Consider the following 27,592-nt stretch of genomic DNA (forward strand, 5'->3'; position numbering starts at 1 on the left):
GAGGCGGGGGGGTTTATGAACAAACAGAAGAGTTGAAGAGGTGGTTATGTACTGCAGGTAAACAGTAGCTGAAAAAATAAACAAAGAAAAGAGGACAATGCTGACAAAGAACGGGAAAGAGAACTTCACTGTCAATTAGCGGGAAAGAGATAGAGGTAGAAGAGCAGGCATGCACGCAGATATATCACTATAGAGAAGTGCAAAGACAGCAAGCATAAGATGATGAGATGAGGTTAGGGATAAACAGGGAGGGCACCAACGTGTACTGAGGAGAAAATGAAGGAAAATAGAAGATGAAGGGTTAGGCTGATAGATAGCACTGGCAGTACAATCCATCTCACTGATTTTTACCTATTAATTAAAAATCACTTATTAATGCATGACAGCACGGACATAAGAGGGTGGTTCTATACAAGCACTGGCAGACATGACTCATTTGATTAGGCCAAACTATAACCGCATCATACCTGAGGAACAACCTGTATTACCTTGTGCATTTTAATAGAATTGTAATTTACTTATGAAACTGTTGTTGATGAGGCGAGGACTAATTTTTCAATGTTTTCTATCTCTCACTACGTTAGATAGAAGAAGATCAGGCTTCAAGGCTACAATGGTTTCACAGAGCTGCGCACCAAAGTCTAGTCATTAATCATCCTCACAAAACAGCATCCAGCAGCTCAAAGCTCTCCCCAGCTGCCCTGCCGAGTTTTACTCTCTATACAGGCCTCACACACACAGATAAACACAAACACACACACACACACACACGCATGAGTGGTTACATTCAATATGTACTGCACACAAAAAACATAACAGGTTGCCAAGACACATTCATGTTCCTCTGTAGTTCTTATTCTTGATCTTTCTTTGCCAGGCTTTGACTAATGGCTTTTTGAAGGCTGCTATACAGTAGTCATCAATATTTTTTGAGTAAAGTTGCCAACAGACAACATTTTGTGCCAGTATGCAATATATTTACAGTCAAACAACAGCAAAATGTATCACTCCTCCATGTTTTATCAAAAAAGGAGCCTATAGTGCTGAGGCCACTTGTTTCTATGTTTCACCTGAATTTAAAAACATTCTCAATCAGCACTAAGATGTATTAACCCTTTTTTTTTTTCTTAAAAGTCTACCTGAGATATTATGCTATATACTATTATGCTAGATACCTATGCTAAGACTGATACAACTGATCCTGTGACTATCTTTACAAGCATTAAATCACGCCAAGAAAATACATTAGCTAGCAGTTGTTGACTTGCCACATGACTTGTAAAATACAGTTTCATGCAATGCAAATAAAAGGTAAGCCCTGTAAAACAAACAAAAAAACACATCAATTGTATTAATAGTAGAGTTTCTATTTACATTGAGTTAGGTTGTTGATTTTAAATCTCACTTCCTGACATTTTTAGAAGTTTCTTCTTTAAAACAATATACAGACACATATGTTTCAGTGCAGCATGTCATAACTCCTGAGGACTCTTTTAGGATGACATTATTATGTGCTCTACATTCTAGAAACAAACACATAACACAATAATAGTAACACCTTACTATATAACAAAGTATGATACAACAATATCACAAATTATGGCCTGTAGAGTTACAATGGCATTGCCTCTACATCTCTTTGATAGTCTTACCAAAAATGTAACCCTATAATCTTAGAAACCATCATCTTGTGCAATTCATGTTATGATATCCACTCAACATCCCACAGGGTTATCTAACAATGGTCTGTTATTTGAAAAATAGACCCCTATTGTTGAATGATCTAATATAACTTACTGACTCAAAGATTATCAGACAGGCCAGTAGCCACTAATAATGAATGATCATGACTTCATTACTTTTACTGCTGCACACAAGGTCAGTCTCACTTCTAGTGCCTATTAAGGTTGGACTTTTATGAGGCGATCTGATTGAACTGGGAATTAGCCCTCAAACTTTTCATGATTCAGTGAAGCCAAGATTGACACTTTCAGTTCTGTATATTATGAATGTATCTCATCTGGCCAACAAAGTTTAACCAGATGACAAGAAAGGGAGGTATTTTTCAACATAACGTAACATGAAATGCTACATTTTATGGGTTATTAATTTGTGGTCAACCACAAGTTTATTGTTTTGTGTTCTATTGTGTTTATTGCAGGACTAGTTTACTCTAAGTGCTTGGCTTAGCCTAATATTGCTAAAAGTCTGCCTTTTTATTAGGGGCTTTTTAAAACCTGTAGTAACATTTATTGGCTAGTATACTGGCTGCCTCTGTTGTGGCTGGTTGTAGTCACATTGGAACAAAGCTTTTATAACCACACAAGCAACGTGGCATTTACTTGATGGATAGGCCAAACATTTTGTACGGACAGTTATGGTTCCCAGACGATGTAGCTCAATGACTTTGTGATCCCTGATTTTTCCTCTGGCACCACTATGAAGTTGACATTTGTGGTTTTGAGTAAAGGCCCCAAAAACGTCTGGGTGGATTGTAATTAAATTTTGTCTAAACCTGCTAAACATCAGCATGTTAGCACTGTCATTGTGAGCACGTTTGCTGACCTTAGCCTGCTAACATTAAGCTGTACATAAGTATAGCCTAATAGAGGGGTCTATGTTGGTGTCAGGGCATGGCACGAAACTCAGTGTTGCACCAGCAAACTAGCATTTTCCTGGGGCACACTGAAGTTATTTCGTTGACTGACTTTGGCATCTCGGTGACTCGCCATGCGCCAGTGCTAGGAGACACGTGGTAGAGGTTGTAGTGCTGCCAATCCAGTGGTGCACTGTAATTTCAGGATCATTTATGCATAATAAATAAAAACAGAAAAAAGAAAATATTTAACATAAAAAAAAAATTTCTTTATGGCACTTATTGTATAGACCATTGCTATGACGAAATGTGAATTCAACTTTAAGAGTTATGGCAGGATATTTGAAACTCTCCACACAATTACCAAACTGTCAGTGTGTCATGATGGGGAGAGCTGTGTTTAAAGGGAATGAAAGAAGTTAATGTGATTGGACATGATTGTCACAGCCTTCGACATACCTTCCTGTAATGCATCATATTTCACTCTTTCTGTTCCCACCTCAAGTGCATGCTAAGACCTGGCCACAAAATCACCAAAAGTGCTATTGCTTTCTCATGCCCCTGCCACACTTGGAACGGCACACAAAGAGCCCCTTACCAATGTTTTCACATTTCTTTACTTACTTTTTTTTTTGTTTTCCAAATTTGCTTTGGAACCATTTGGAAAACCTGTGGTAATATCTAAAGTCTTAAAATATAGTGTATATTTTACAATGAATACTGGTTGAGTTTCCTGTTTGTTACACTTCCATTATTGTCAATAAATACATTTGTTGAAGTATTTAATCGAAACAGTAGGCCTACATATATGCATGTTACCATAACTATTGCTTAAGTTTTAGTAGTAAAAATGTAAGTTTAAGTGATAAACCCTAATCTCTTTTTAATTATCAAGAAAATTATGTTTGTAAGACTTTCTTCAGAAATGGCCCGTCACCGCCACGACTGTGTTCAGCTGGCCAACTTTGTTTGCTCACAGCTGGCATGCTGTACAAAGGCAGACTTGACTTTAGAAATCATGAATCAAAGTCAACAGCACACACACGAAGCGTAAATAATAATGGTAATGAATTTCTCCCTGTGGAAGATATGATTCATACTATTCACAACAGACAGGTATCCTGCCAATTACACACCTAATTGAATCCCATTTCTGTTTGTTATTCTGTCATCAACATGTATTTTACTGTGGCTACTACACACTTACAATTAACTTTGTCCTCATCAACCTTTTTGTGTGATTGAGGGAAAGACATAGGGGGTTGATGAGGGAGTGAAAGTGAACGGATAGGTTAATATGGGTAATATGGTTAAGGTTGAGTTAGTAAATGATGTCAGGGGGAGTTAGCTGCTGTCATCAGATCCAAATCACTTCCTGTGCCCTCACCCATGTCTGTGAGTAATTTACGATTACAGTTCTAAAAACACCGTTCAGAAGACAGGAATATTAGGTTGTGTTGCTCCCTGCTTTACTTTTTCATGCATACTATTCAATTCCAATTAAAGGAATCTTGTTTGGGCCTCTTTGGGTCATTTTGCCCTGCATTTCTTTTCTCTCAGTGTTAACAATTAAATTAACAGATAAATTAGTGGGTTTTATTCTGTGACTTTCTTTTAAGATTTTCTACACCAGATATTTAGATTTTTAGCCACTAGATTCAAAGTATATATACTGTAGCTGACTGCACTATAAATTAATCTCCACCCTGCTGAGTGTAGCCCTGGTCTCTTGATCTAATTTCTTTTGCCAGTCTCATGATGGCTGATTCCATTTGCTAAGCTGCAGCAGTATGAGTCTAGCAATGTGAGGCACTCCCCAGAGAGATACCACAGGTGAGAAGCTGGCGCAAAAAAAAATTAAAAGATTGTCAGTGGCGTGGCAGAAATCAATCTGTTATAAATACAGTCTGGATAAATAGCACAAAAGGGTAACTCCCTCAGCGCATCAGCTGGAGCCGCAGAAAGGCAACAAATGGACACAAATAGTCTAATACGAAGCCATTATCATTGTTTTGTCACTTGAGAGTAACATATCAAATTGGGGCTGTATAAGTTTCCTCTCAGCTGGCAATGTCTCAAGTGACACCTTCATCCCAACAGTTCTCAGGTCATAACAGACGAATGGAGGTATAAGGTGATAGACTGGAAATGTCTCTTAAAAGTCACACATGCCGTTAAGACTTTACCCTTTGTTACTATTGGATATATATGTCCATGACATGTCAGAACTGCTGAATTGTCAATTAAGTCATTTTCACTGTACTGACATCTCGCTTTGTTCAGCGATTTATAGCAGTTTTCAGACAGACTACAACAGGGCAGGAAAAAATGTGTCTACTTTGCTTTACAGCAACCTGTTTTTAAACTCGTATTAGCAGGTTAAAATTAGCATTATGTGACATTAAAATAATAAAACAAGTCCTATTAATACATTTAGAAACAAAGCCAGGTGCCAGAGATGCCAATAAAACTAAATCTCATATCACAGCAATGCTGCTGTCCTGCCTGCCACAAGACAGAGACCTAAACAGATGCTATCTATCCAGTCATCTATCAACCTGTCCAAACAAAAACCCACCAGGGTATTGGAGGCAAGTGAAGTGGAATGTGCACGTCAGTACTGTAACTGATGATCATACTGCTTAAATGAGTTAACATTTTGGCTCTAATGGCAGGGGAAGATGAACTTGTATGTGCAGCCATCTTTGTAACCAGACTGATGCAGACATTTAAGACAGCAATGACAAATGGTAACACCCCTTAACACAGCAGCGACAGCAATCCTGGCAGCTATAATCCTGAGTCCAAAAAGGGTCTAGTGAGATACTGACAAAGAGATGCTGCATACTACGGAGGTAAAGAGGGAGGGAAAAAAGACACAGCAAAAGAGAAAGCCATCTTTTCTCTCAGATGTGACTGTGATGAAAGGCGTGCAGGGAGATTAATTTCCTAGAGGCGTGCCACCTTCTTGCCTTTTTTGACCCCAGCGAAGAGAAGATTGAATAGATAATTCTGCAGGAGCTCAACACATTCTGACCCAGACAGTCTCTGAATGAGCTACAGCATTATCTTGTTCACACCCTCGTACTTCTTCTCTAGGGTGTGCTTCAATGAGTTTTCTGACTGGACAAGACGACATGTCAGTCACAAGCACCGTGGAGGATGATAATGAAACAGTCATCCAACATTATCGGTGGAGTAAAGCCAGTGGACAGCTCCAGGCCACACTGAATGGCACATGCATACACAAGCAGAATACTAAGCAGCGCTGTTACAGTCCTCTGATGTAAGTTTATATGTCAGTAGGATGAAATGAAGTCAGGTTGAGGATGTCTCTACCTACAATGAATACACTTTTATTCGTAGAAAACACCCTCCACACTCACCAGAATGTTACTGGAGTAAATATGGTAAATTGATGTAGCCAAAATTAAAACATAGGATGATAAGACTGGAAAATTTTAAGCACCCTCATCTTAAGCATTACTGTGTTGGGATTGGTTTTACCCGAGGAGGTCCTGTAATTGGATTTTTTTTTACTTATTATGATTATAATTCTAGTGGAGAAGTCTGTCAGGATGAGAACACTTCTTTAATTGATGCCCAAATCAAATCTGTTTCATCAACATGCCCATGTATTGGCAGCTTCTCAGTGTAAGTGTTTGTAAAGTAAGTGCATGCTCATTAGTATTGCATAAGAAACTCTCAACAGTTTCAGAAATCTGGTAAAAGGACATTCCTGCCACATTTATGTCACAGAATTTTTATAAAATGTTGCAGCAAAGTTGGCTCACCTGATTATTTCTTGCTCTTTAGCAACCTTTGAAATTTCTCCCTCTAATTATGCTCCGCAGTGGTGTCAGTATGTTGGGATGTTGAAGCTGCGGAAAAACACTCTCCACTCCAGCCTCCATTCTGATGTAGAGGCAGAAGAGTATGCCAAAAATGCAAAAACTTCGAAGTATGTTTGTGTATTGGAATCAGCAGGGCAATGCACAATAATTGCAATTATAGGATTTAGTTGGTTAAAACTAACACCATCAGAGTACTGCTATAAACTCCATCCCATTAGTATGGTCAGTGCATTCCAGGAGGTTCTTTGAAGTAATATTGCAATTTATTTGCTGTAACTACTTTCTTTAAACTTTTACTTCAGTTAGGGATTTTCAGATTTAAAATGCCTTTCAGCAACTTTGAGAGAATGTGCCTCGTTGGTTTAAATAAAAGGATGTATGGGCATGCATTGTAAATATACAGTAGTTAACTGCAGAACTAATTTGGGGACTCTTTCATGTTGTCTGAGGCTACTGCTGATGAAGAAACTGGTCACATTATCACTAATGCTGTGCAAAATTATGAGAAAGAATTCTTTGATTCGGAAGAACTTATACCAAAACCTGACAATTGCTATTAACATTATAGTATGGTGTTGACCTCTATTGTATAGTAAATATACTTGAAATCAACAATTGGCTGTTCGTTAAACCCCTGCCCTGAACAGTGATCTTCCAATCATAGCTTAGCAACCGAAACTAGGCACAGCAGGCCTGCCAAGCTTTGGATTTCTCCAAATGTTGAAGCAGTGTGCACGGGACTGTGAGTGTGATACTTGACATTTAAAGAGTGAGAGGCAGGTCTTTATTTCTAGCCTTTCAAAAAACACAAGAGTAAAAGTGTAAGGAGTGGATAAAATGGTGTGTTTATATGCTCTAACATAGGCTGCAATTGTTACAATGCACAGTTTAGTATCTTACTACCTCCAATAATAACTTAAACTTAAGCATTAACTTCCAAAGCCAAAGGACATATCATTAACTAACTTCATTAGTTAGTAGGGTTACAAGTCAAAAAGCTCCATTCACAACTAGCACATCCACATTGTTCTGTATCATACTTAAAATACAAGGACTAATTAGCTGTACACAGCAATAAAAAAAAACAACTGAATTGAATAAGTGCATTATAAAGATCACTTTTATAAGATCATTTTAAAACAAGTGAGCTGAAAACATTAAAAAGTCTGTGTTTTTTACCTGTTAAAGTTAGGTAACACAAATCAAACTCAACTAAACTCTGCTATAGCGCTTTATCATCAATCTAAAGCTACCTCTCTGTTTAAAGCTACTTAATAAGTTATACTACATTTTATCTTCGCTAATAAGAATCTAACAAGCATAGCCCATAATCATCTCACTGGTTGATTGAGTACAGTATAAATTTATTGAGACCACAAATGTCTTCCATTTCAGCTCTTATCCAGTGATATGCGTCTGATACAGAGACTGCTTGGACTGTAATTAGAGTAATCATAAGGGGAACAGAGGGAGAGGGCCGTAACTATGCCCCTGGTAGTTTTAACATCACGTCTCAACTCCTGTAATTATGCTTAGACTATTATTAACTAAGAAGCATTCACCCAGAGGAGTGAAAAAGAGCACAAAACAAGGGAAAGTCATTTTAAAGAGGCATAATCATCACACATAAAAACACAGCGATTTTAAGCATGTCATAATTATATACATTAATATTACTTCCATTGATGTAGCTCTTTTTGGAATGTCTAATAAGGACTAGAAACCTGAAAGGGGTAAAACAGCACAATGCAGGAACATAAAAATGTTCAGAGGCAACTGGTGGTTATCTGTCACTGTCTGTACTTAGACGCCTTATTACTAATCAACAGGATAAATTCATTTGCCTGACAACAACATAAGCTCAACTGAATTATTCACAAAATGTGCCTGCCCCACATACCTAACAAGTGACACATCCTAAAGCCTATTCAAATAAAGTGACAGAAAACTCATTATAACCTCACACAGGATCATGCAGTCTTACATCTCTCTGAGTCCGAGCAGAGAGCACCATGTATTTACCCTGCTGCTGCTATAAACGGTTCACATCCATCACCAGTGGACTTACTTTCTTTATTTCCAGTCCATCAGCTCTGACAACCCCCTACCTACTTCAAACATGAAACATGCAGCGTCACAACTAATGACTTTGCTGGCAATCCTGTGGCTAGCTGTTTGCTTTGTTTGTGTTGACACATACTGAACATAGTTAGAAGGTGTCGTCTTTGATTTGGCCCCTGGTGGAAACAGTGATGTGAAATATGAAACCTCCAGCCTTTTTTTCTTGTATTACTAAATGGTTGTGTGCATGTGTGCCCCCACAGCATCTCTCATCTTTTAATATGACATCTGTGCCAGACAGACACATTTTCCTTCTAAGCCTAAGTGTATCATCCACCTAAATGCTAATGAAAAGGGATCTCAAACAAGCAAGAAATGACATCAGCTCCTGGCAGACAAATCATTCAGCTCTACATTGAACAGTAACTTCAAAGAATGCCTTTCTATGCTTCATATGATTAATGATCAACAGGATGTCATATCAGTGACAGTATGTAACATCTCGTTCTGCAGGATTTTCCCCAATCTATGCAGCTATGATCACATTTTCCATGTGTGATCAAGGTTTAGATCATACATGAAAACCTGAAACCCGTCAACAGAAGCTGAGGCTGAAAACTCAGTAAATTGGCAAAACTTTCATTTACATTACAAGTGGATTAGATTTTGTGTGTGAATGTGACTGCATGTGGGTGTGTATGCTTGCCTGCCACCTACTAATGCAGCCACCTACTCACAGTGGCTAACACAGAGGGCAAGTGCCCACACAAAGCTTTATCCCACTGGTGTTGTAACTGAATCCCCAAGAGAAGCTGCTCATAAACATCCACATTATTCATACATGGTGCAAATTTTGTTCGATCATTTGTTTGTTCATCCACCAAGGTGTGAAATCATTAAGGAGAATTAAAGTTTATGATGTACTCTAAGAAAGGCACAATAGTTTGCATGTGTTTGCTGTTGATGAACTGATTATATCCCAGGGAACAACATGGCACTATTTGCACAAAAGCCATGTCCTCAGAAAAAACTGCATAGTCCCTCTATCTACTGCTCATTTGATCTTGAGCTTTAAAAAACACATTCAGTTAAGTCATGAATGCTAGTAACTATAACTGGATTTCAAATGCTGCTATAATGAGATGCTGCAGCTGGGGATACTGGAGCTACTCACATGGAAAAACCACAGCCTGTTTAATACTGGCATTAGCAGATCATAAAATGGGGTTATATTGAAAGACAATGTTGAAAAAACATGAAATATAACTTAAATAAAATCAATGTGATTCAACCTGAAATCTCAAAATGGATTTTTTTAGACAAAATTACAGCCATTAGCTGTGACAACTGAATAAAGATATGTCTTTTGAATTTTAAGTGGGCAATTGAATTCTAGCACCGGCCTGACGTCAGACTCCTGAAGTCTATTAAGTCTCTCTTTCTCCTCCAATCGATATGTCCTGCAGGTGCAGCATATAATGCGTAATCATAAAACACAAATTCCAGTCATCATTTTGATCATAATGAGAGTAACACAGTGCCGTTAGCAGCCACTGTGTAATTACCCGGCTGGCACAGACCATAAGGGAAAACTACACTATGCAAATATTTCATTTTCTCACAAAAGCTCCTTAGGGATCCATTGTGTACACTGCTGAGGTAAAATCTGCCTAACCGGATGCCACACCACGACAAAGGAAAATCCATACCATTAGCCCTAGCTTTAGCCAGCTCATCCAGAATAGATCTCAGTTGAAATAGGTCATTTTAAAGTTGCTAAACTCAACCTGTATGAAAAAAAAACAAAAGGCAGCACTAACACATAAACTTAATTGCCAAGAGGTAGAGGCTGCCACCCCTTACTAAGATGAACAAAGCCTTGTGTACAAGGTCTGACAGCCTGTGAGTGACAGCTTAATAATTTCCAGCTTAGTGTAATACCATAAAAGGTTTGCCTTTCCAGATCATTTTTAAACACTGAAGCACAGAGGCCTTTGGGGCTGTGCTAGCAATTTGCATGCAGCTCTTGCTTCAGCAATATCTCATATTCCTCAATGGCATTCATTGATTTAATCACAAACAGATGAAAGATAGAAGCTGAGCTGAATGATTGTCATCAGAGGTAACCAGAGGTACCAGTGCAGATTTCAAAAATATAAAGAGAACGACACAGTAGAGCTCTCTGTTAACGCAATAACAAAAACTTATAGACCAGGGATGCAAAGGGCTGCAATTGAACAACCACCAGTGACAAAACAAAGGCATTTGAAATAATATGAAACAGAAAAAGCAGCATGTTCTCAGGAGCTGTGTTGCAAATAGGAGACATTTGGTATTTCCACATGATAAATGACATAAAGAATGAACTGCTTAACTAAACTGCCATCAATTAATTTTCTGTCTACGGACTAACTGATTATTTGTCTAATTGTTTCACGACTAGGAGAAGATCAAGGATCTCAACCCTCTGAATAAAGCACTACCTGCCATTGAGTGTACTCTCGTCAGCCTCATTATGCGCTAGAATGGTAACTGCACATAAAATGATGGATAATGTTTTCCCCTTTTCTGTGGGTGGCTGCAGATCCAGGGAACTCGAGCAGTCAAGTTTCAGCACCACCAGAGAGTGGACAGATCTACAGCCTGACCACCAGAAGAACCCTGAGCAACACATTGATTTATCCATTAATCATTAGAGACTTTGAGTTGTCATCTTTCCTTTAGTACAGAACTGACTGTGCCATTCCATCTACCTCAAATTTGCTTAAGGTTAAGCACAAAGATAAACCATATACTGGCAGAAACGGGAGCCCAGTGTTAAATTAAGACAGAAGAGTGACAGTCCTTGATGATGGATGGAGAGGTTATGTCACTGAGACATAGCTATTCTCCTGCTGAACTACTGTCTAGGTTATATATGGCACAAATGGAAGCATCTTTAGGTCTTAAGCATCACCATGTAATGTACACAGTAAACAATCAATGTGTCCTCTAATGTACTTGCTCTCACAATTGCATTAGAAGCCATTTAGCTTACAAACAGAAGAAGATCCACAAGTGGGCGAGATGGGCGAATAATAAAAGGTGATTAGTCACAAAGAAATAATGTGTTTCAACATAAACACGATTCTGGCACATACAATTATAGAGGTTACATATTCAGGGAAGTAAGACGCTGATTCAATATTCTGCTCATTGTATGACTGATACAGTACATTTTGTCTTAGAAAATATGGTGCGCAAATCTGCCTTAAAAAATGTGGCAGTTTAATGTTTCCTTGCTTATCGGAAAAAGAAAAAACCTCACTCCACCACCTTCACATGAATCAATATGATCTGTGTGTAAATTCGTCATACACATAATCTACTAACTAGCGCTGCATTTTCTGCGCTGAAGTTTCATAATTGATTCATACTACTTGTTTCAGCCCACCTTTGTGGAGGAGGGCTGCAGGCATACTGATTATTCATAGTTTAAAAGAATTATTATGGAAATAAGTGCAGCTAGGCGCATTAAACACACACCGAAGTGTAGTGCTTCCTGACCATTTGTGAAGCTTCTTAAATCTAGTCTAAGCAGGTTTACGTTACTGGTGGGAAATAAGGCGACATTAAATTGCAGGACTTTTGAGGGAAGTTTAGCATGACTGCCTCCATAAAATAAACTGTCACGTATCGGGGCGAGGGTTACTGTAGAGAAACTAGTATGCAGTATTTCCTCAAACCCGAATAAAACACAGCCGTGAATGGTGAGCAATAACTATATCAACCTATCTGCTATGGAGCAAGTGAATTAGAAAAAGGAGATGAAATAACAAACTCACCATAGAAGGATATAATCCGAAGATGGTGAGGGAGAGGACGGGGTACAGAACGCTCAACAGGACCCGCATGCTTACGGGCTCCGGGCATCCACTTTTCTCCAAGGTGCAGTCCTTCAACATAGAGCTCCTGTACTGTTGTTCACCTCAGCGCGTTCACTGTTGTCGAGCCGCAGAGAGAGCGCTCAGACGGCGGCACAGCGACCACACGTTCAACGGCATCACACCCACCGCTCCCCGGTGCTCCGACTGAAGAAGGCAGTGCCGACCGAAGAAAAAAGTTTTGAGCGAGGGAGGAAATATTCAAATATTTCAGTTTCAGCAGACTGCAGGGGAGGCGCACCAAGGATGTGACATCACTTGATGGGTGTAGGGGGTTATCTAGGCTATCTGTCTGTCTATCTGTTCATCTGTCTACCTTGTTAGTGGCATTCAGAAGTTTGATGACCTTCATGTTCACCTTCAGATTTTATTCATTTGTGTTATGAAGGGAAGAGAAGAAAGAACAATGCTTGTTGATTTCAGTGCCCACACCTACTGTCACTGTGCACTCTGGATGCTGAAAATCTAGTGTGTGTAATCTGACTCTTTCCACTCAAACAACTGAACATGGACGATAATGATGGTTTAGAAAAGCAACAGCCTTGTACTAGGCTATGAAAACTAATGGGTGAAATCACATCAAAACAAAGAATATCCGTCCCTTCTTTTAATGTGTATCCATGGACAAATATTAGCTCACATTCGCACAAATGATTTGCCTCTATCGCTGCCCCAATGTCAGCCAGTAAGATTGGTCCTCACACACTTAAAAATGTCTATCAATATTCATGTTGCAATGGCATCGTGCTGGAGATTTAGAGTAGGTGTAATTCAGGGATGTAAACTAGCTCTGCATCTCACAATTTACACACCACTTTCACACTTTATGTTGCCATTAAACTAACCTTCAAGGAATCAAAAACAGACAGTAAACAGGCTTCAGCAACAAAAAAACATCACTGAAAGTCTTTATGACTCTCGTTCAGAGCTGGAGCTGGGAGGTCCTTATTTACAAGGTCGACTGATGGGTTCTGCATACATCTGTGCTTACCTTCATATAGTTTTATGAATATCTCATGCTTGAGATGACATCTATTCACCAGTGGAGCAGCAGTGGGGAGATGAGATGCCAGTGCAAGCTAGTGTGACGAGGCTGCCTCCAGAAAAGCAGCGGCACAGTGCCATGAGATGCAGTGCTGGCAGTTGTAGTCAGTCTTGATAATCTGGTCATCAGCTGTGTGACACTTTGCTCTGAGGGTTCTCATCTAGTGCTGTGAAGAAGAATCTCTCCACACTGTCTACATCCTCCTCTCCTTTTCTGTGTTCTTATGAATTTTCTCCTCACTTTGGTTTTTGTTTTAATTTGCATTGTCTCTGTCAAGATGCCACAGCTAAGATTGTAACAGTTTATTCATTGTTGTTGTTGTTCATTATAACATTTCTCACTTATTGCCTGCACTGTAGCTCCGTATATTCAGTGACACGTCATTCAAAATGCAGAGCACTCTCAGTGAAAGGTCAGTACTTTAGCTTTATGGGTGTTTTTCCTGGCTTGTAGATCCTCATGAGAATTTTGACTTTTTGCTGGAGGTCTTAGGAACCACTAGAAATACTTACAAATTAAATCAATAGACAAGTGGAAGATTGTTCTTTTGACCACCAGGATTATCTCTGTGTTCTTGTTGGCTTGGATACTCTCTGATAACACTTTAGATTCGGAGTTTTCAAAGACTGAGACTGTACGTAGAGACCGACAAATACCCCCAAATACATGATAAAATATATACACCAAATACATAAAAAGGTCTGCCCTAAGGCATTTATTAGTTTTTAACTGGGAAAGTGGGGACACAAGAATAAAATTCCCCAAATCTACTGTAACTCCGAGCTATCTCTTTAGCCAAATCACACACATTTAGGCTATCTTATGTGATCTCCTTGTGATATCTAATGTATATATATATTATATATATTATTATTATATATATATATTTCCTTCCACTGAGCCTCCACTGAAACTGTTTGGAGCCGACACCCGATTTTTCTGCCATTATTTTACAAGGTGTAATGTGTAATGTGCCTGCAACATATACTATTTTCTATATTGTCCTGTTTTTTTTTTTTTTTTAACTGAGCTATTTTTGTTTTTGTTAGCTGTAACTGTTAGCATGGTAACACACTAAACTGAACATGGTAAACAAAGAATCGCTGTGTCTTACTATAGCCTCACAGAGCTGCTTAATCTTGTATCTATAAGACAGATTTAGACACATTAGTAAAACATCTTCTTTCTTTCAATATTTTCTTACAAATGTTCACTTTATGTGCCAAACAGGATGCATTCATGTCGAGAAGATTGAGGAAAAGAACACATGAGTGAAATCCTACTTGTAAGCTGTCGACTGGAGGTGTGTTGGAGGGCTAATTGTTCTGTAGACATACTGCGGCTTTACCTACTCAGCTTGTGTCTGGTTACACTTACAGACACCCAACCGCAGGTGTGGGAGTCAGAGACTGAAGTGGTAAATAAGCATTTTTGCTGTACTCTGTGAGCATGTGCAGCTTAGAATCTCCATAAATTGGAAACCTTCCCCTCAAGGTCAAAGATCCACTCAACTTTTACATGCAAAAGGTGGATTGTTTCCAAATAATTCAATTATCAGGATTATTGTCTGCTTTTTTTGCTTTTCCTTATTCATCCCCATTTTACTACAGTCCATGTCTGATATTTGGGTTGTAATTCCATACAATTTATCTGGTGTGTTTTGAGGAGTCTACTGTTTTAGGTGGCATGCTGTGTTCAGACTGCAACACAGTGTTCCCTCTGTAGCAGAAACAAAATCTCCTGTCATAGTTTAAAGCAACAGGGAATGAAACTGCTATTCAATACATCACTTTAAGCACTGCCTACCAATGAGCTCTACAGAGCCATCCTCAGCCCCATTTGTTTGAAGAGGAAACTTTGACACTGAAAAGAAAATAGGCTTACATCCATGTTTGCATGTTAATTAGACAAGTGTGACCTCTAGTTTTGGGGTGAAATGATAAGGGGAATTAAATACAATCTATAAAGTAGATTAGGGGAAAAAACAACAATCCATGAGTTGTGCAATGCCTATGCACACCACTATAATGGAGTGTTAATGGAGCAGGTTTTAATAGAGCTAGTTCAGACGGTCAAGTTGGAGTAATTAAAATTAAACAGACCTTGAAGTGGAGACCAATGGGCTTATTTATATATTCTTTCAAAAGATTGTGTTTGTGAACTGCATGTTCTGCTGCTTGTCATATGTAATGCTGTTAACATATATATACTGCTCCTGCATTATTCACCATTCCATTAGAGGCAATTTAACGGACAGAGCTATTTGTTTGGGAAATTAAAACTGTCCATCTCATCTCAGCTCTTTTACTCTTTGAAACAGCTCAGACTCATTTTCTCTCTTTTGTTTTTACCTATCCCTTTTCTGGGTGTCCTTGAAAGCTATCACACTCTGTTGGACTTATCAAAGACTGTCTGTAAAATATGACAGAGCTGAGGTGAGTATCAATTATTCAAACCGTTGTGTATGTACAAGACCAGATCCCTTGCACATTCGAGCTGGTGGTTTAAGGTTAAGGCATGACTGAGGGATAAGCATGTGTGTGGATACGTGTAAATGAATGTGGCATGTGCCTGTTCATCTGCATATATTTGCCCAGAAGTCATCTAATGAGAAGTCTGGGGAGTAAGAATGTGTCATGAGGTGGTCAGTCAGAGTCTTGGTAAACAAGATTTACCAATACTAGCAACAGTAAGTGTTGTCTTCCAGTGGCTTTGGTGTAAATTGTAGAACTCCCTGTAGCATTAGCTAAGCACAAAGGACTTGTTCTTTATTGTAATCTATCATCTCTTGAGTTCATAAGTGATAGCAACACACAAGGCTGAGTGAAAGCACAGGCAGTAGTCTTGCTAACCTTACCTTCACATAGCAGGCACTCTAAAACATGCAGTATGAATCTGCAGTATGATCTGGGGCTTTGACGTAATGATTCTCAAACAAAGACAGTTGTTATTATTTTATGGCAAAACTGCAGAAGCATCAGACCCTTCTGTAACACCCCACTAAAAGCAATGCCACTGAAATTCTATAGGTGGGTTAGCTACTACTAAATATTGTAAAATCCACTAAAAACACACTAGAATTAATGATAGTCTGACTGTTTGCTCAAAAAAATCACCACAATAAGTCAAAGAAGTGACACATAACATCAAATAGAACCACTTACTACATATAAAAGACTTGTTTTTTTATATACTTTTATTTTGTTTACATGTAAAAAAAATTTGTAAAATTACATCTCGGACCGATTCCAGAATGTAATTTTACTATTTTAATGTCCTGTTTCCTCTTGTTATTCTTTTCAGCCAAGAGCGAGAAAAAAGCAACATGAATGTTACTGTGCCAAATCCTCAAATAAAGACAGAGAAGGAACAATAACTACAATATTTCACCAAAGCTCAGTCAGTCACTATCAAGCCACCAAGTTTTATCCAAGCATTATAAAGATACAACTCAATACAAGCAACGGTAAGCCAACCTCCGGAAGAAACAATCCTTAGTGTCGAGCTATACTCTTTTGTAAACCCTTGGAAAATCTACTCAATGCAGACAGATAGCTGAACAGTATTTATAGTTCATTCATAGTTACACAAGTTGAAAAAATATACCAACCTAGCATTGTATATTTTGACATTGAGCAAGTGTTCAATAAAGTACAACACAATTAGATACAGTGGCGTGAACACTGTCTGTAAAGGGCATGGGAAACTATGGCAAAGAAGTCCCCATGTGGGGGTGGGTCTGTGCATGCGTTATGAAATATTCCTTGAGTTGGGACAGAGTAAGGAAAGACTGACCATACAAACAAGGAAAAACATGTTCTTAATGACATTATGGCAAAAATGAAGCATGAATTAAGAGTCTCTTCAAGAGTCCCCATCAGATGGAAAAGTAAGGGTCTCATGTGCTAAAAGCTTTTGGCAAAAGGTCACACCAGAGCAACACAAACCAGAGGGGTATTTGAGGCAACCAAAGAAGCACCTGGGGGCAACTTGGACTTTTCACTGGTTTAATATGAGGTTTGCCATTGAGTGGCCCAAGTGCCTCTATGTGCTATGACATGAAGCATCCCAATAGGGCATATGACCACCCACCTAGAGCCGAAGGGTCTGTCCTAGGTTTCTGCCTGTTAAATGGCAGTTTTTCCTTGCCCTCGTCGCAAGTGCTTGCTCATGGTGGTACTGTTGGGTCTCTGTAAATGTTAAAAGGAGTTCGGTCTAGACCTGCTCTATTTGAAAAGTGTCCTGAGATAATTCTGTTATGAATTGGCGCTATACAAATAAAAATTGAATTGAATTGAACTGAATAGGGAACAAGCATACCCTGGTTGAATGACTGCTTTTAAATCAGTGCTTCTGCACTTAGAGCACAAAGGGGACAAGGTTATTTTACAGTCCAAAATAATAGCCCATAGATGTAGGAACAAAGCGCAAACAACAGATGAAATTCAGATGAACGTATACCTGTCCTGCAATCGACACTCTTCAAACATTCTGTCCCCACACCATTTTTTGCACCTACAGACAATACAGAATAGGGCAATAAAACTGGTGCACAGACTCCCATTTTACATCAGCAGCCATTACATCATGACAGCTCTCGGGTCATAAGACAACAACATCAAGCACTGGCACTGAAATGCATCCAGACAACAATGAGCCCTGCAGAAAACCATGAAAACAGCACAACTGACCAGTGAAACCCAGCATGACACACACACACACACAAACAAACAAAGAATATTCCCTTTAATGGCATTGAACTAAAACACACAGCCGACAATTTCAAATCACATGTAAGCAGTACCTACATACAAATGTGAACAATTAACAATAAAATGGTTTAAATGATCCCAAAATATTATTTATTTAATTATTTGTTTTATGGTGAAAATGTATGTGTAGTATATACAGTGTATGGTAGTGTATGTCCTCTTATACAATATGTAAATCATTTAGTAAGAAAAGATAATTACAATAGTTGTTTTGATTACACATACACCAGCTTCTTGAGCCCTTCTCTTCCTCTTTTTGCAACCATAAAATACAGACTGACATTACTTTGCAATCCATAGCTCCTATAAAAAAAATACATGTTTCATGTTTTTCATGCCAGAGCTTGATAACTCTGTCAGACCAATTTTCATTTTTTTATTAAAATTGTTCCATTGCTGCTTATTTTACTTTCCCTTTCCTCGTTTCTCTGTCTCCTTAGCATTTTGTTCCAGAATTGCCTTCCTGCCTTTTTTGCTCGACTCATCTAAAAAACCTCATGGGCTATTGCTGTACCATCCTTCCTCTGCCATACCGTCTGCTGTGTTATTCCTTTTTCATTCTGTCCCTTGCTCCTTACTGGCATTAGTTGCTCAGCAACATCAAGTGATGTTTGCTGGTACAGAAAAAACAGAGGGGAAGAAACAGCACATTCAATGTGAGGGGTCCTTTGTCATTCTGCAGAGCTTGTGGGTCTGAAAAGTACTTGGATCTTTGAGTGGACCTCTGCTAAGGCTGTCATTCACTGACTAAACAGTTCTGCTAAGTGTAATTTTCACATAGCAGAAAATTGATCAGGTGTGGTGCTGTAGTGCTGATTTTTTAATGGGTGGTTTCCGGCATGATTTTTATTGTAATGTGCAAGAACTTACATGCACACTTTGAGCACAGGGGTGATGCACATTTCAACTGACATCAGTAACGGCCACCAACAGCTGATGGCAGTTCCTTTTGAATGGACAATTATATTTATTGGCATGTACACAATAAAGATGAGAAAGTCTTTGCCGTTTGGAACCCATCGTAATGTCACCTTATTTAAAGGGGTGATTAGTAAAGGAAACCCTGGGTACTGGATATGATGAACTGATGGTGAATGGGGTGGAGGAGGGGCACAACAATTTCACATTAAAATTTAGACTGATTTAAAGTTTGGCAGAAATTGAATATAATATACCAAAGTTTGTTTTTATTAGTGTATAATCACCTGAAAATAAGAATTGTTATGTTTTTGTTACCTTATTAGAATGAATGAACACAGTGGGTTGCCTTTCAGGGAGTCCGCCATGTTGAACCACTATGTTTGTAGTGCAGAACAGACAAACCAAGCACTGGCTCTGGTTTCACTGCCACCGTAGTTTCTCCTTGCCGCTTGGAAGGTGAGGGTGAAGCGAGGGAGTTGCAATCTGCAGCTACACCACTAGATGCCGCTAAATCCTACACACCAGACCTTTAAGAAGAAGCAAGAAGAGAGAGGGAGACAGAATTGTGAATGAATGAGGCATAAAAATAGTCTTCCTGATTAAACTCGCTGAGGTTCATTAATCTGCTGTAAAAGTTTATAAAGCGGCATTAAAGAGAAAAAGAAGGAGAAGACTGCAAGCTGGTGTCAAAACATTCAGAAAAGGTTTTGCAAAATGTTTTATGAGGTAAGCATGTTTGTAAGACCTTAAAGGTCCTGCCCGCCTACACAGGTGTTTTCACCTCTGGCTAATTAGATCTGCTCAGGTTGAAGGTGAGCGGAGATGTGCTGCAATTACGTGATGTTTCCAGATTCCATGTGCTAATAAGAACAGTTGCACTCCAAAACATAAGCAGCACCGAGCTGCTTCCAGGATCGTTAACATTACCGACTAATAAACTCATCTTTCACATGGCTGGTTAGGGCTGATCCCATGTGGAAAAGGTACTAAACTGACTCCGTCAACACCTAGAACCTATGTAGAAAATACACAGAATCTCTACCGCCTGCTGATACTTCACACCTGTTGCCTCATATGCTACTTGCACTTCACTTCAGTAGTAGCACCCTTGCATGGCCAAATGGAGGCAATGATAAAGGTGTAATTTGTCTCCTACCAACAGGTGCAACAAAGCTAACAAGAAATCCAGGGAGGTGTAAGTCAAGATTCTACTAAGCAAATAAATCACCAAGAGGAATTTCTAACGTTTTGAAAATGATGAAGCACCACCACCTTTCTCCCCACTGTCCTTTCATTTTCAACTATACACAAAGATGGAATATTAGAATTTAAATTTAAAATTTAAATGAAGATTTTATGCTACAAATTAAAAGTAATTTGTAGTTCAAGGTATTGTATGTGACCTTTTCACTGGATATTTTGCTGGATCTCTAATCAGCTAACTTTCTAATTCCACTGACTAACTTTAGAGAGGTAAGCATACTGCTATTATTTATGATCAGTTTAGGATATAAAATAGTCTCCTTGACATGGTGTTGCTTCTCAAATGAAGCTCAAAAACTTTTAACAACAACACATTGATCCCAGTGTGCACAGCTAATTACAATGTACAGTGCACCAATTAGCTCTTATATAATTGCCTTTTGAATGCTAGAAGTTGAGTGGCCTCTGGAGTATGACTCCTTCTTTGTCTGAACTAAATATAGATCTCTTTATTATCCTCCACAATAAAATATGCCTCTGCTTATAAGTCACATTTGATATCTAAGAAAGTATTGGCCAAGTTGCGGTCTGACTAGGGAGTTTAATGCATGCTTCCTTTGCATCTGGCACTTACAAGATTATGCTAATTTAGCCAAAGAGTTAGAGCAATTAACTGAAAACCAAACAAGCCTTTCTACTTTAAGCTACTGTAATGAATTTCTGTGTATGTCAGCGAGGATTCTTCCTCAGGATTTCCCAGGAATAAAGACTGCATACCGCATTACAGTGCACATCAACTGCTGTCACATACGGTGACCTATAGGCGAATGTGAAACGATATATTGTACATTGCCCTAAGTATGCAAATATTTGTGATAACGTATGCTTTAATCGTTCATTCAATGAAATACAATAGTTTTGTCATTCCTAGGGAAAAATGTCAGCCCTATTGTTATTTGATCTTAACTGCATGCCCAACCATCATATATAACTATGCAGCCCCCTTATTTATCGTGTATAAGCAGTACTTAACATTTAATAAATGGTGTATGACAGACCATAATGTAGTTGTAAGCCAGTATAAGTGTTTATTTATGTCTAAGAACTATAACTTCTCTTGATGCCAATAATAATGAATGATTATGAATAATGACAATATAGTAAAAAACAGGTGCAGTCACATAAAATATGTCATCATAGGAGATGTTATAATTGTAGAGAAATATTGTACCTTAATGACAATTTAAAATGTCTTTATATCTGCTGTGTTAAAAACCCTTTTATGAAATGCTTTTATACTGTTTGTAAATGCAAAGTAGGGGGACTTGAAGAAAAGTGTTACAATTATGTTATTATGTTATATTATAATTCAAGTTCAGTGAGCACTAGCGGAGCCTCCTAACAGTGCTGTGTGTGTTTAATCTCATTCAGAATGTCCTCACTGAAATCTGAATAAAAGTTCACTCAACCAGCCAAACTGGGCTGAATCCCATAAAAAGGGGTCAAGCATGCTGGGTGGGGTCTGACAGAGACAGGAGAGCCACGCATGAGGGGCACTTTTCACAGTTCAATCAGAGAGGTGTTAATAGCATAAGGTCCATACACTTAAACCCCACCACCCACAACAGCCTCTAAAATATCAAAGACGTGAATCAACACCCATGTGACACTTGTTGCTTCTTTCACGGAACTAAGCACTGCCTGTCTATTTGGAGCCGTGGGGTTTAATGAGAAAAAAGGAACAAGGAACATTGCTGACAAACACTAAAACCTGTATATAACACTTATATACAGGTTATAAAATATTGGTGTAGAGCCATTCCTGGGCCTGAGAGTCTGCTGTCCAATCTTTCATGCAAGCCAAAGCCTACAGTAATACCATGCCCCACAGAAGAAGAAGAAGGGTGAATTATTCTGCTGATTTTTCCACTGATTGGCTCAACAGTGGTGCTGCATGAGTCATAATAGATTGAATGCACACAGCAAATCTAAGAGGCTTGTCTTTCTTCAATCCAAGTCCTCTCCTCAGGTCACTTATCTCTACATGATAATGTTGTTTTTCCACTGTTTGATATGATATACTGTTTACTGCGGCAGTGTGTGGACAAACAATCGTACTACCTCATTGCATGACTGAGATGACTTGAGGAAATGTCAGCTTGGCCATGCTGAACCACAGCTGAATCATACTGCTTGTGCACTATAAGGTTCAGCAAAAGTTCATGTTTCTGAAGTTACAAATAGTTTTGTACTAAAGCCTTTAGCCTTCAATGACACTCGCTAATGACTCTGAATAATTAATTCAAAGGCAGCAGTTGAAGGGATAATTACAAGTGGGAATGTATGCAATAGTTTTCCACAGTCAGTGTATTACCTATAGATGGCAATCGGCACACTAAAACATATCCACCACCTAAAAAAGGCCCATCTAAAAAAATCAATATCAGTTTAAGTGTACTCTATATTTAGAATATATTCACTACTTTACCTTGTTGTCAGATAGCCCTTTGCACAGGGAACAGAAGCATTTATGACAGTCTATGCTCTCTTCAAAGCCACCAGGCTCCTTTGACAAAAACAATAATTTTATCTTCCAGAGTTCTCGGCCCACATTGGTTTGGATCCAAACTAACATTAGTTGCTGCAGACTGAGGCAGTGGTAGACCAGCAATTCCTGTGTGCAACAATGACGATGAGAAAGAATGAGAAAGTGATAGAAACTCTTCAGTTTCCTGTAAGAAAGGGCTCTTTGGCAAGGTAAAGTGCCAACCACCATATACTGAAGGTACTACACTGACTATAGAAAAGTACCTCACATAACCCCACAAAACCCAAAACATCCCTTTAATTTTTTAATATTGGCCCTATATTAATCAGTCTCACAGTAATGTATATTGGGCATCCAATTCTCACCTCCAATGCAAACTGTAACCCTATCATTCTCAGAAACATCTGAATTCATGAGGAGCATCACTCACAAAAACTCTCATTTACTTGTTTGTATCATCACCAGCACTACTGCTCTCCCCACCTACACTTTTAATCAAAAGCTGGATACAACAAGTTGGGGCCTATTCTGTGGGGATTGTTGAAAGTCATTCTGGGAAAACAGAGGACATCATTAACCGAAGAAGAAGTAGATAGAAAAGGGCCACAACAGCAGAATAAATTACAACATTTCATCCCAGAATGACTTCGAGAATATATTGATGATCACATGTTGATCAAATCTCACAGCCTAAGGTTATTCAAGGCTAGATGTTTCCATTAAAACTCAAGCAGTTCTGTTATTGCTGATACCACTATTTGTGGATATATCTTTGGAGATTATGGATGTAACTGTTGAGAATAAGGTCAACACGGTGAACATTCAATTGTTATTTACAGGTACTCTTCATGTAATTTAAAGCTCTCATCTCTGTTGAATATTCCACTCTAGTACTCATTTACTGAATATTTGTTCTGACCCTGTTGTATTGTAGTTTGACAGGAGAAAAAATGAATGGATTTTAGGTTTTTAGAGTCTCCGCACGCATACAGTACATATTTGTGAGGCTTTCATTTGCACTGTAGCAACAGCAACTAATCTTTCTAACTTTCTAACAGAGTTAACAGTGTTTGAACAGACAAAAGGCCTGTTTGTCAGTTTTCATAAACTCAGTGTTTCCATATTGTCAAGGAAGAAATTAGACGATAAAACACAGAAACTTTATAACTCTTAACGTTTACTGAAGGAAAACAGAAAAACCCCACAGACGGTAAAATGTTAGCAGGATGTCGCCCCTCGATAGTCAATTACCAGCTATTACTAGTCAAGTCAGATTTTATTTACATAGCCTAAAATCACAATTTGCCTCAGAGGGCTTTACAATTTGTACACCTTCTGTCCTTAAACCCTGGATTCAGGTAAGGAAAAGCTCCCCAAAGCAACCATTTTATTTATTTACCTATTTATTTGAGAACTGCAAATAAGCTCAATTATGACTCTTTCTATTTTGGATTTTGGATCTATGGAAGTTTTTTTTTGTAGAACTGTCCTTGAGCAGAGAAAAGCAATGAAAATATCTGATCCATCATTACAATGTAAAGTCTAATGGCTGAGCAGGAGCAGCTTGCAGGAGAAAGACTACTGCTCATGTTCAGCAGCCCTCACAACCAGGGAGTAAACCCAGAAGCTAGAAATTGTTTTTGGTGTATGCTCCAGGTTACCAATTCTCATTGGATTGAATAGGCACTATTTTTGCATCCGGGATAAGGTTCTTGTACTACGTCTTTGATTTCAGCTGACAAAATCAACGGCATCGGCAAGAAGTGAGAAGCACACATTCTTTCTGAGTGTGTGTGTGTGATAACTGGTGGACTCCGAGGGGGGCAGGGTTAAATTGCCCCCTTGGATGCTCATACGGTAGATAAAACATGATAAAGTGCCCTCTAGATTGTTAATTCTATCCCCACTAAGTTGTTTCACCATACATGCATCACAACTTTCTGCATGATGGTGCCCTTTTTATTTTTTTTCGCCCCTGACCCTCAAATAGCCTGCGTCCGCCATTGTGAGTGATTAAAGAAGTGGTCAGTTCAGTCTCTCAAAAGCCTTGAGGAGAGCAGTGCTGTGACTCCTTCTTTGACCAATCCACACAGATGTAAAATTACCCCAGAAATGTGTCATTAAAATGTCAGCCCGACTGGCTTATGGTCAAATGCTCAATAATAGTCCATTTATCTCTCTGCAGCTGAAGCTTTCAGTTCACCACTGTCCCTGAGTGTTTTAATTTCCTGTCTCAATGGAAAATTGCCTCCGAAGTTTTTCCAAATTTAAATGAAGAAATATTTTCTGCTCCTGTCTGCAGTGTTCATTTACTGGGATTTATTGTCAATAAATACAGTTACAGTCAGCGGTAGAGGGCTCTGCCTTTCTTTACAACCGTCTTTAATCAACATGGGCTGAAGTGATGAGGCTGTTAAATAAAATTCACAATGTGTGAAGAAGCTTGATGTCTTCACTTTTGAACTTTTGGACGGATACAAAATATTTCTCCTAGCACTTGAAGGAAGGAACAAAAATGTCTCCATATTCCAGAGCATTAATGTCCTCTCTAGTCAAGGCTTTACTGGTCACATAAACATAAGTACTCTGCTGTATGTCCCAGATAGATTACTTGTTATGTGAGGGAGTGAAGCTGAATGAGAACAATAGATTAGATTACATCACATCATTTAAGTATGTATTGTGGGCATTCCAGATGTGTAAAACAACCTGTTAGTCTCTGTGACAGTATTACCAATCTATACAGTACAATAACTCATAGTGGGCAATAGCAGATGCCTACAGTTCCAGCAGACTGTACTACACGTATCAGGCCACCTATACATTAGGGCATAACGTACAATCAGACAGCATGCAATACAGAGCACACTGTGCTGCCTTGGAGGGCTTTTTCAACTCAAAGGATTAGACCACTGATGTGTGACATCATCAATTTTCAGCTCAAATAAAGGATTCAGCTCAAATAAATATTCCATTGCCTGGTCAAATAGAAGTGTGCAACAATCGGCTCTAACTACGTCTGATGCCAGAGTCGACTGTTTTGGGTAAATCTATGGATTTAATATGGATTCTTAATGAGAGTCAGATGGATGTGATCTAGTTCTGAAGCTGCAGAGAGAAGCTGCAATGTAATAATGTAGTATTGAGTATGTGATTATTTCAGATTTTTATGTGAAGGTCACCTGTTCTGCAAATCAACAAAATTTTGATGAAAAAAAAAAAATAGTAATGGGAACCAGAAATTCTAATCATTTTAACAGTTGTGAAAAATAAAGAGGGTCTGGACATCATGTGAGAGCTCCAAAATGACGACAGCACTTTTCTGGCGTATAGTTAATTTCCAAATGAAAATGCCAATCTTTCAGGTAGAATATATTTCCTCCCCGAGTGTGACAGGACTTCAAATGGCTGTGAATAAGGCGTAGGGGAGATGTGGGCTAAATATCAAATCCATCAGAGGCGGGTCGATAGGTGTGACCTTGTGTAGAACATTCTTCCTAACTTGTCTCAGTGGGAACACATTTCTCATAACTGTGACAACAGAGGAGCGTCCTTTTAGGACAAAACAGTGGATGGGAGATATTCCTTGTAGATTTGTATGGCTTTCCCTTATATTCTTGTCAGCCATCCAATGGAAGAAGTGAGGAGTACAGATACGTAAAATGCTAAATAAAATATAAAAAAAGTATAAAAAGTAAAATCTTCATGCAATGGTGCCTGAGACTGATTATTGTATTATTGTTTTAGATACATTATTGCAAATACTGATGTATAAATGCACAAATAGCATAGGTAGTTTAGTTCTGTGGGTCCAAACCTACACACATTTGTGTTAATTTGTAGAAATTCACATTTGGAAACCCCTCTTTAGTGAAACAGTTTAAACCTCTCAGACATCTGAAATATGACAATGAGCCCCATGACACAAGTTAAAAAAAGAGTGGGAACTACTGGTTTCTATCTATCTACAACTACAACTGCCAAATAAATGTAGTGGAGTAAGTACAATATTTACCTCTGAATTGCAGTGGACTAGAAATTTAAAGTAACATAATAGTCAATAGTAATAGTGAAGTAAAGTGCAGGTACCCAAAACTGTACAGAACCACTGCAGCCATTTGATTCACGTCTATTTTATTTTGGTCAGTCAAGTTTCCATCCAAATGTGAAGCAAATTCCAAGTGATATTTCCAGAAAATCAGCAAAACATGCAAATTCATTTTTGTTTTCATCCACTATTGTTATGTTAATATTAAGACACCAACTTTTCCACCTCAACGAAGCGGAAAACCAAAAAACACCACTCTTTCGTTTATAATATGCAAATTGAAAATGCTCATGAAAATGGGTGGATGAAAACACACTTACCGTGTATCACATCAGTGTAACATGGGACACTCAACCACCAAAAAGGGTACATACATTAAGTTATCCATAAGCACTTTAGGACTCACAAATAAAAGAATCCCTCAAGATTAAAACAGTTCAAACAGATAATGTCAGTAGTATAGTATGTATATGTGTAATTAATAAGTAGTATGGTTTTAAACAGGGACATTATAATGTCATAAGCATAGGGGAAATTGAATGAGTACCTAAAGGTGATGATAAAAGACTGAATTACTGTTGTTACCAAACCAACCAGAATGGAGTTTCACTAATTTAAGTA

At 38.5% G+C, this 27,592-nt stretch overlaps 1 protein-coding gene across 1 annotated transcript in view; it reads right to left on the bottom strand.

Annotated features, from left to right (window-relative positions):
* The window catches only part of olfm3a (olfactomedin 3a), a 19,968-nt gene extending 7,315 nt beyond the window's left edge, over positions 1-12,653 (bottom strand). The window contains exon 1 of the mRNA XM_035653165.1: positions 12,336-12,653. Coding sequence (XP_035509058.1) covers positions 12,336-12,455 — 120 coding nt within the window. The 5' untranslated portion in view covers positions 12,456-12,653. The remainder of the gene's footprint in view (positions 1-12,335) is intronic.
* Positions 12,654-27,592: the final 14,939 nt, after the last annotated feature.

Source organism: Morone saxatilis, unplaced genomic scaffold (assembly GCF_004916995.1).
Source record: "Morone saxatilis isolate NCDOM2014 unplaced genomic scaffold, NCSU_SB_2.0 Contig0, whole genome shotgun sequence".
NCBI lineage: Eukaryota > Metazoa > Chordata > Actinopteri > Moronidae > Morone > Morone saxatilis.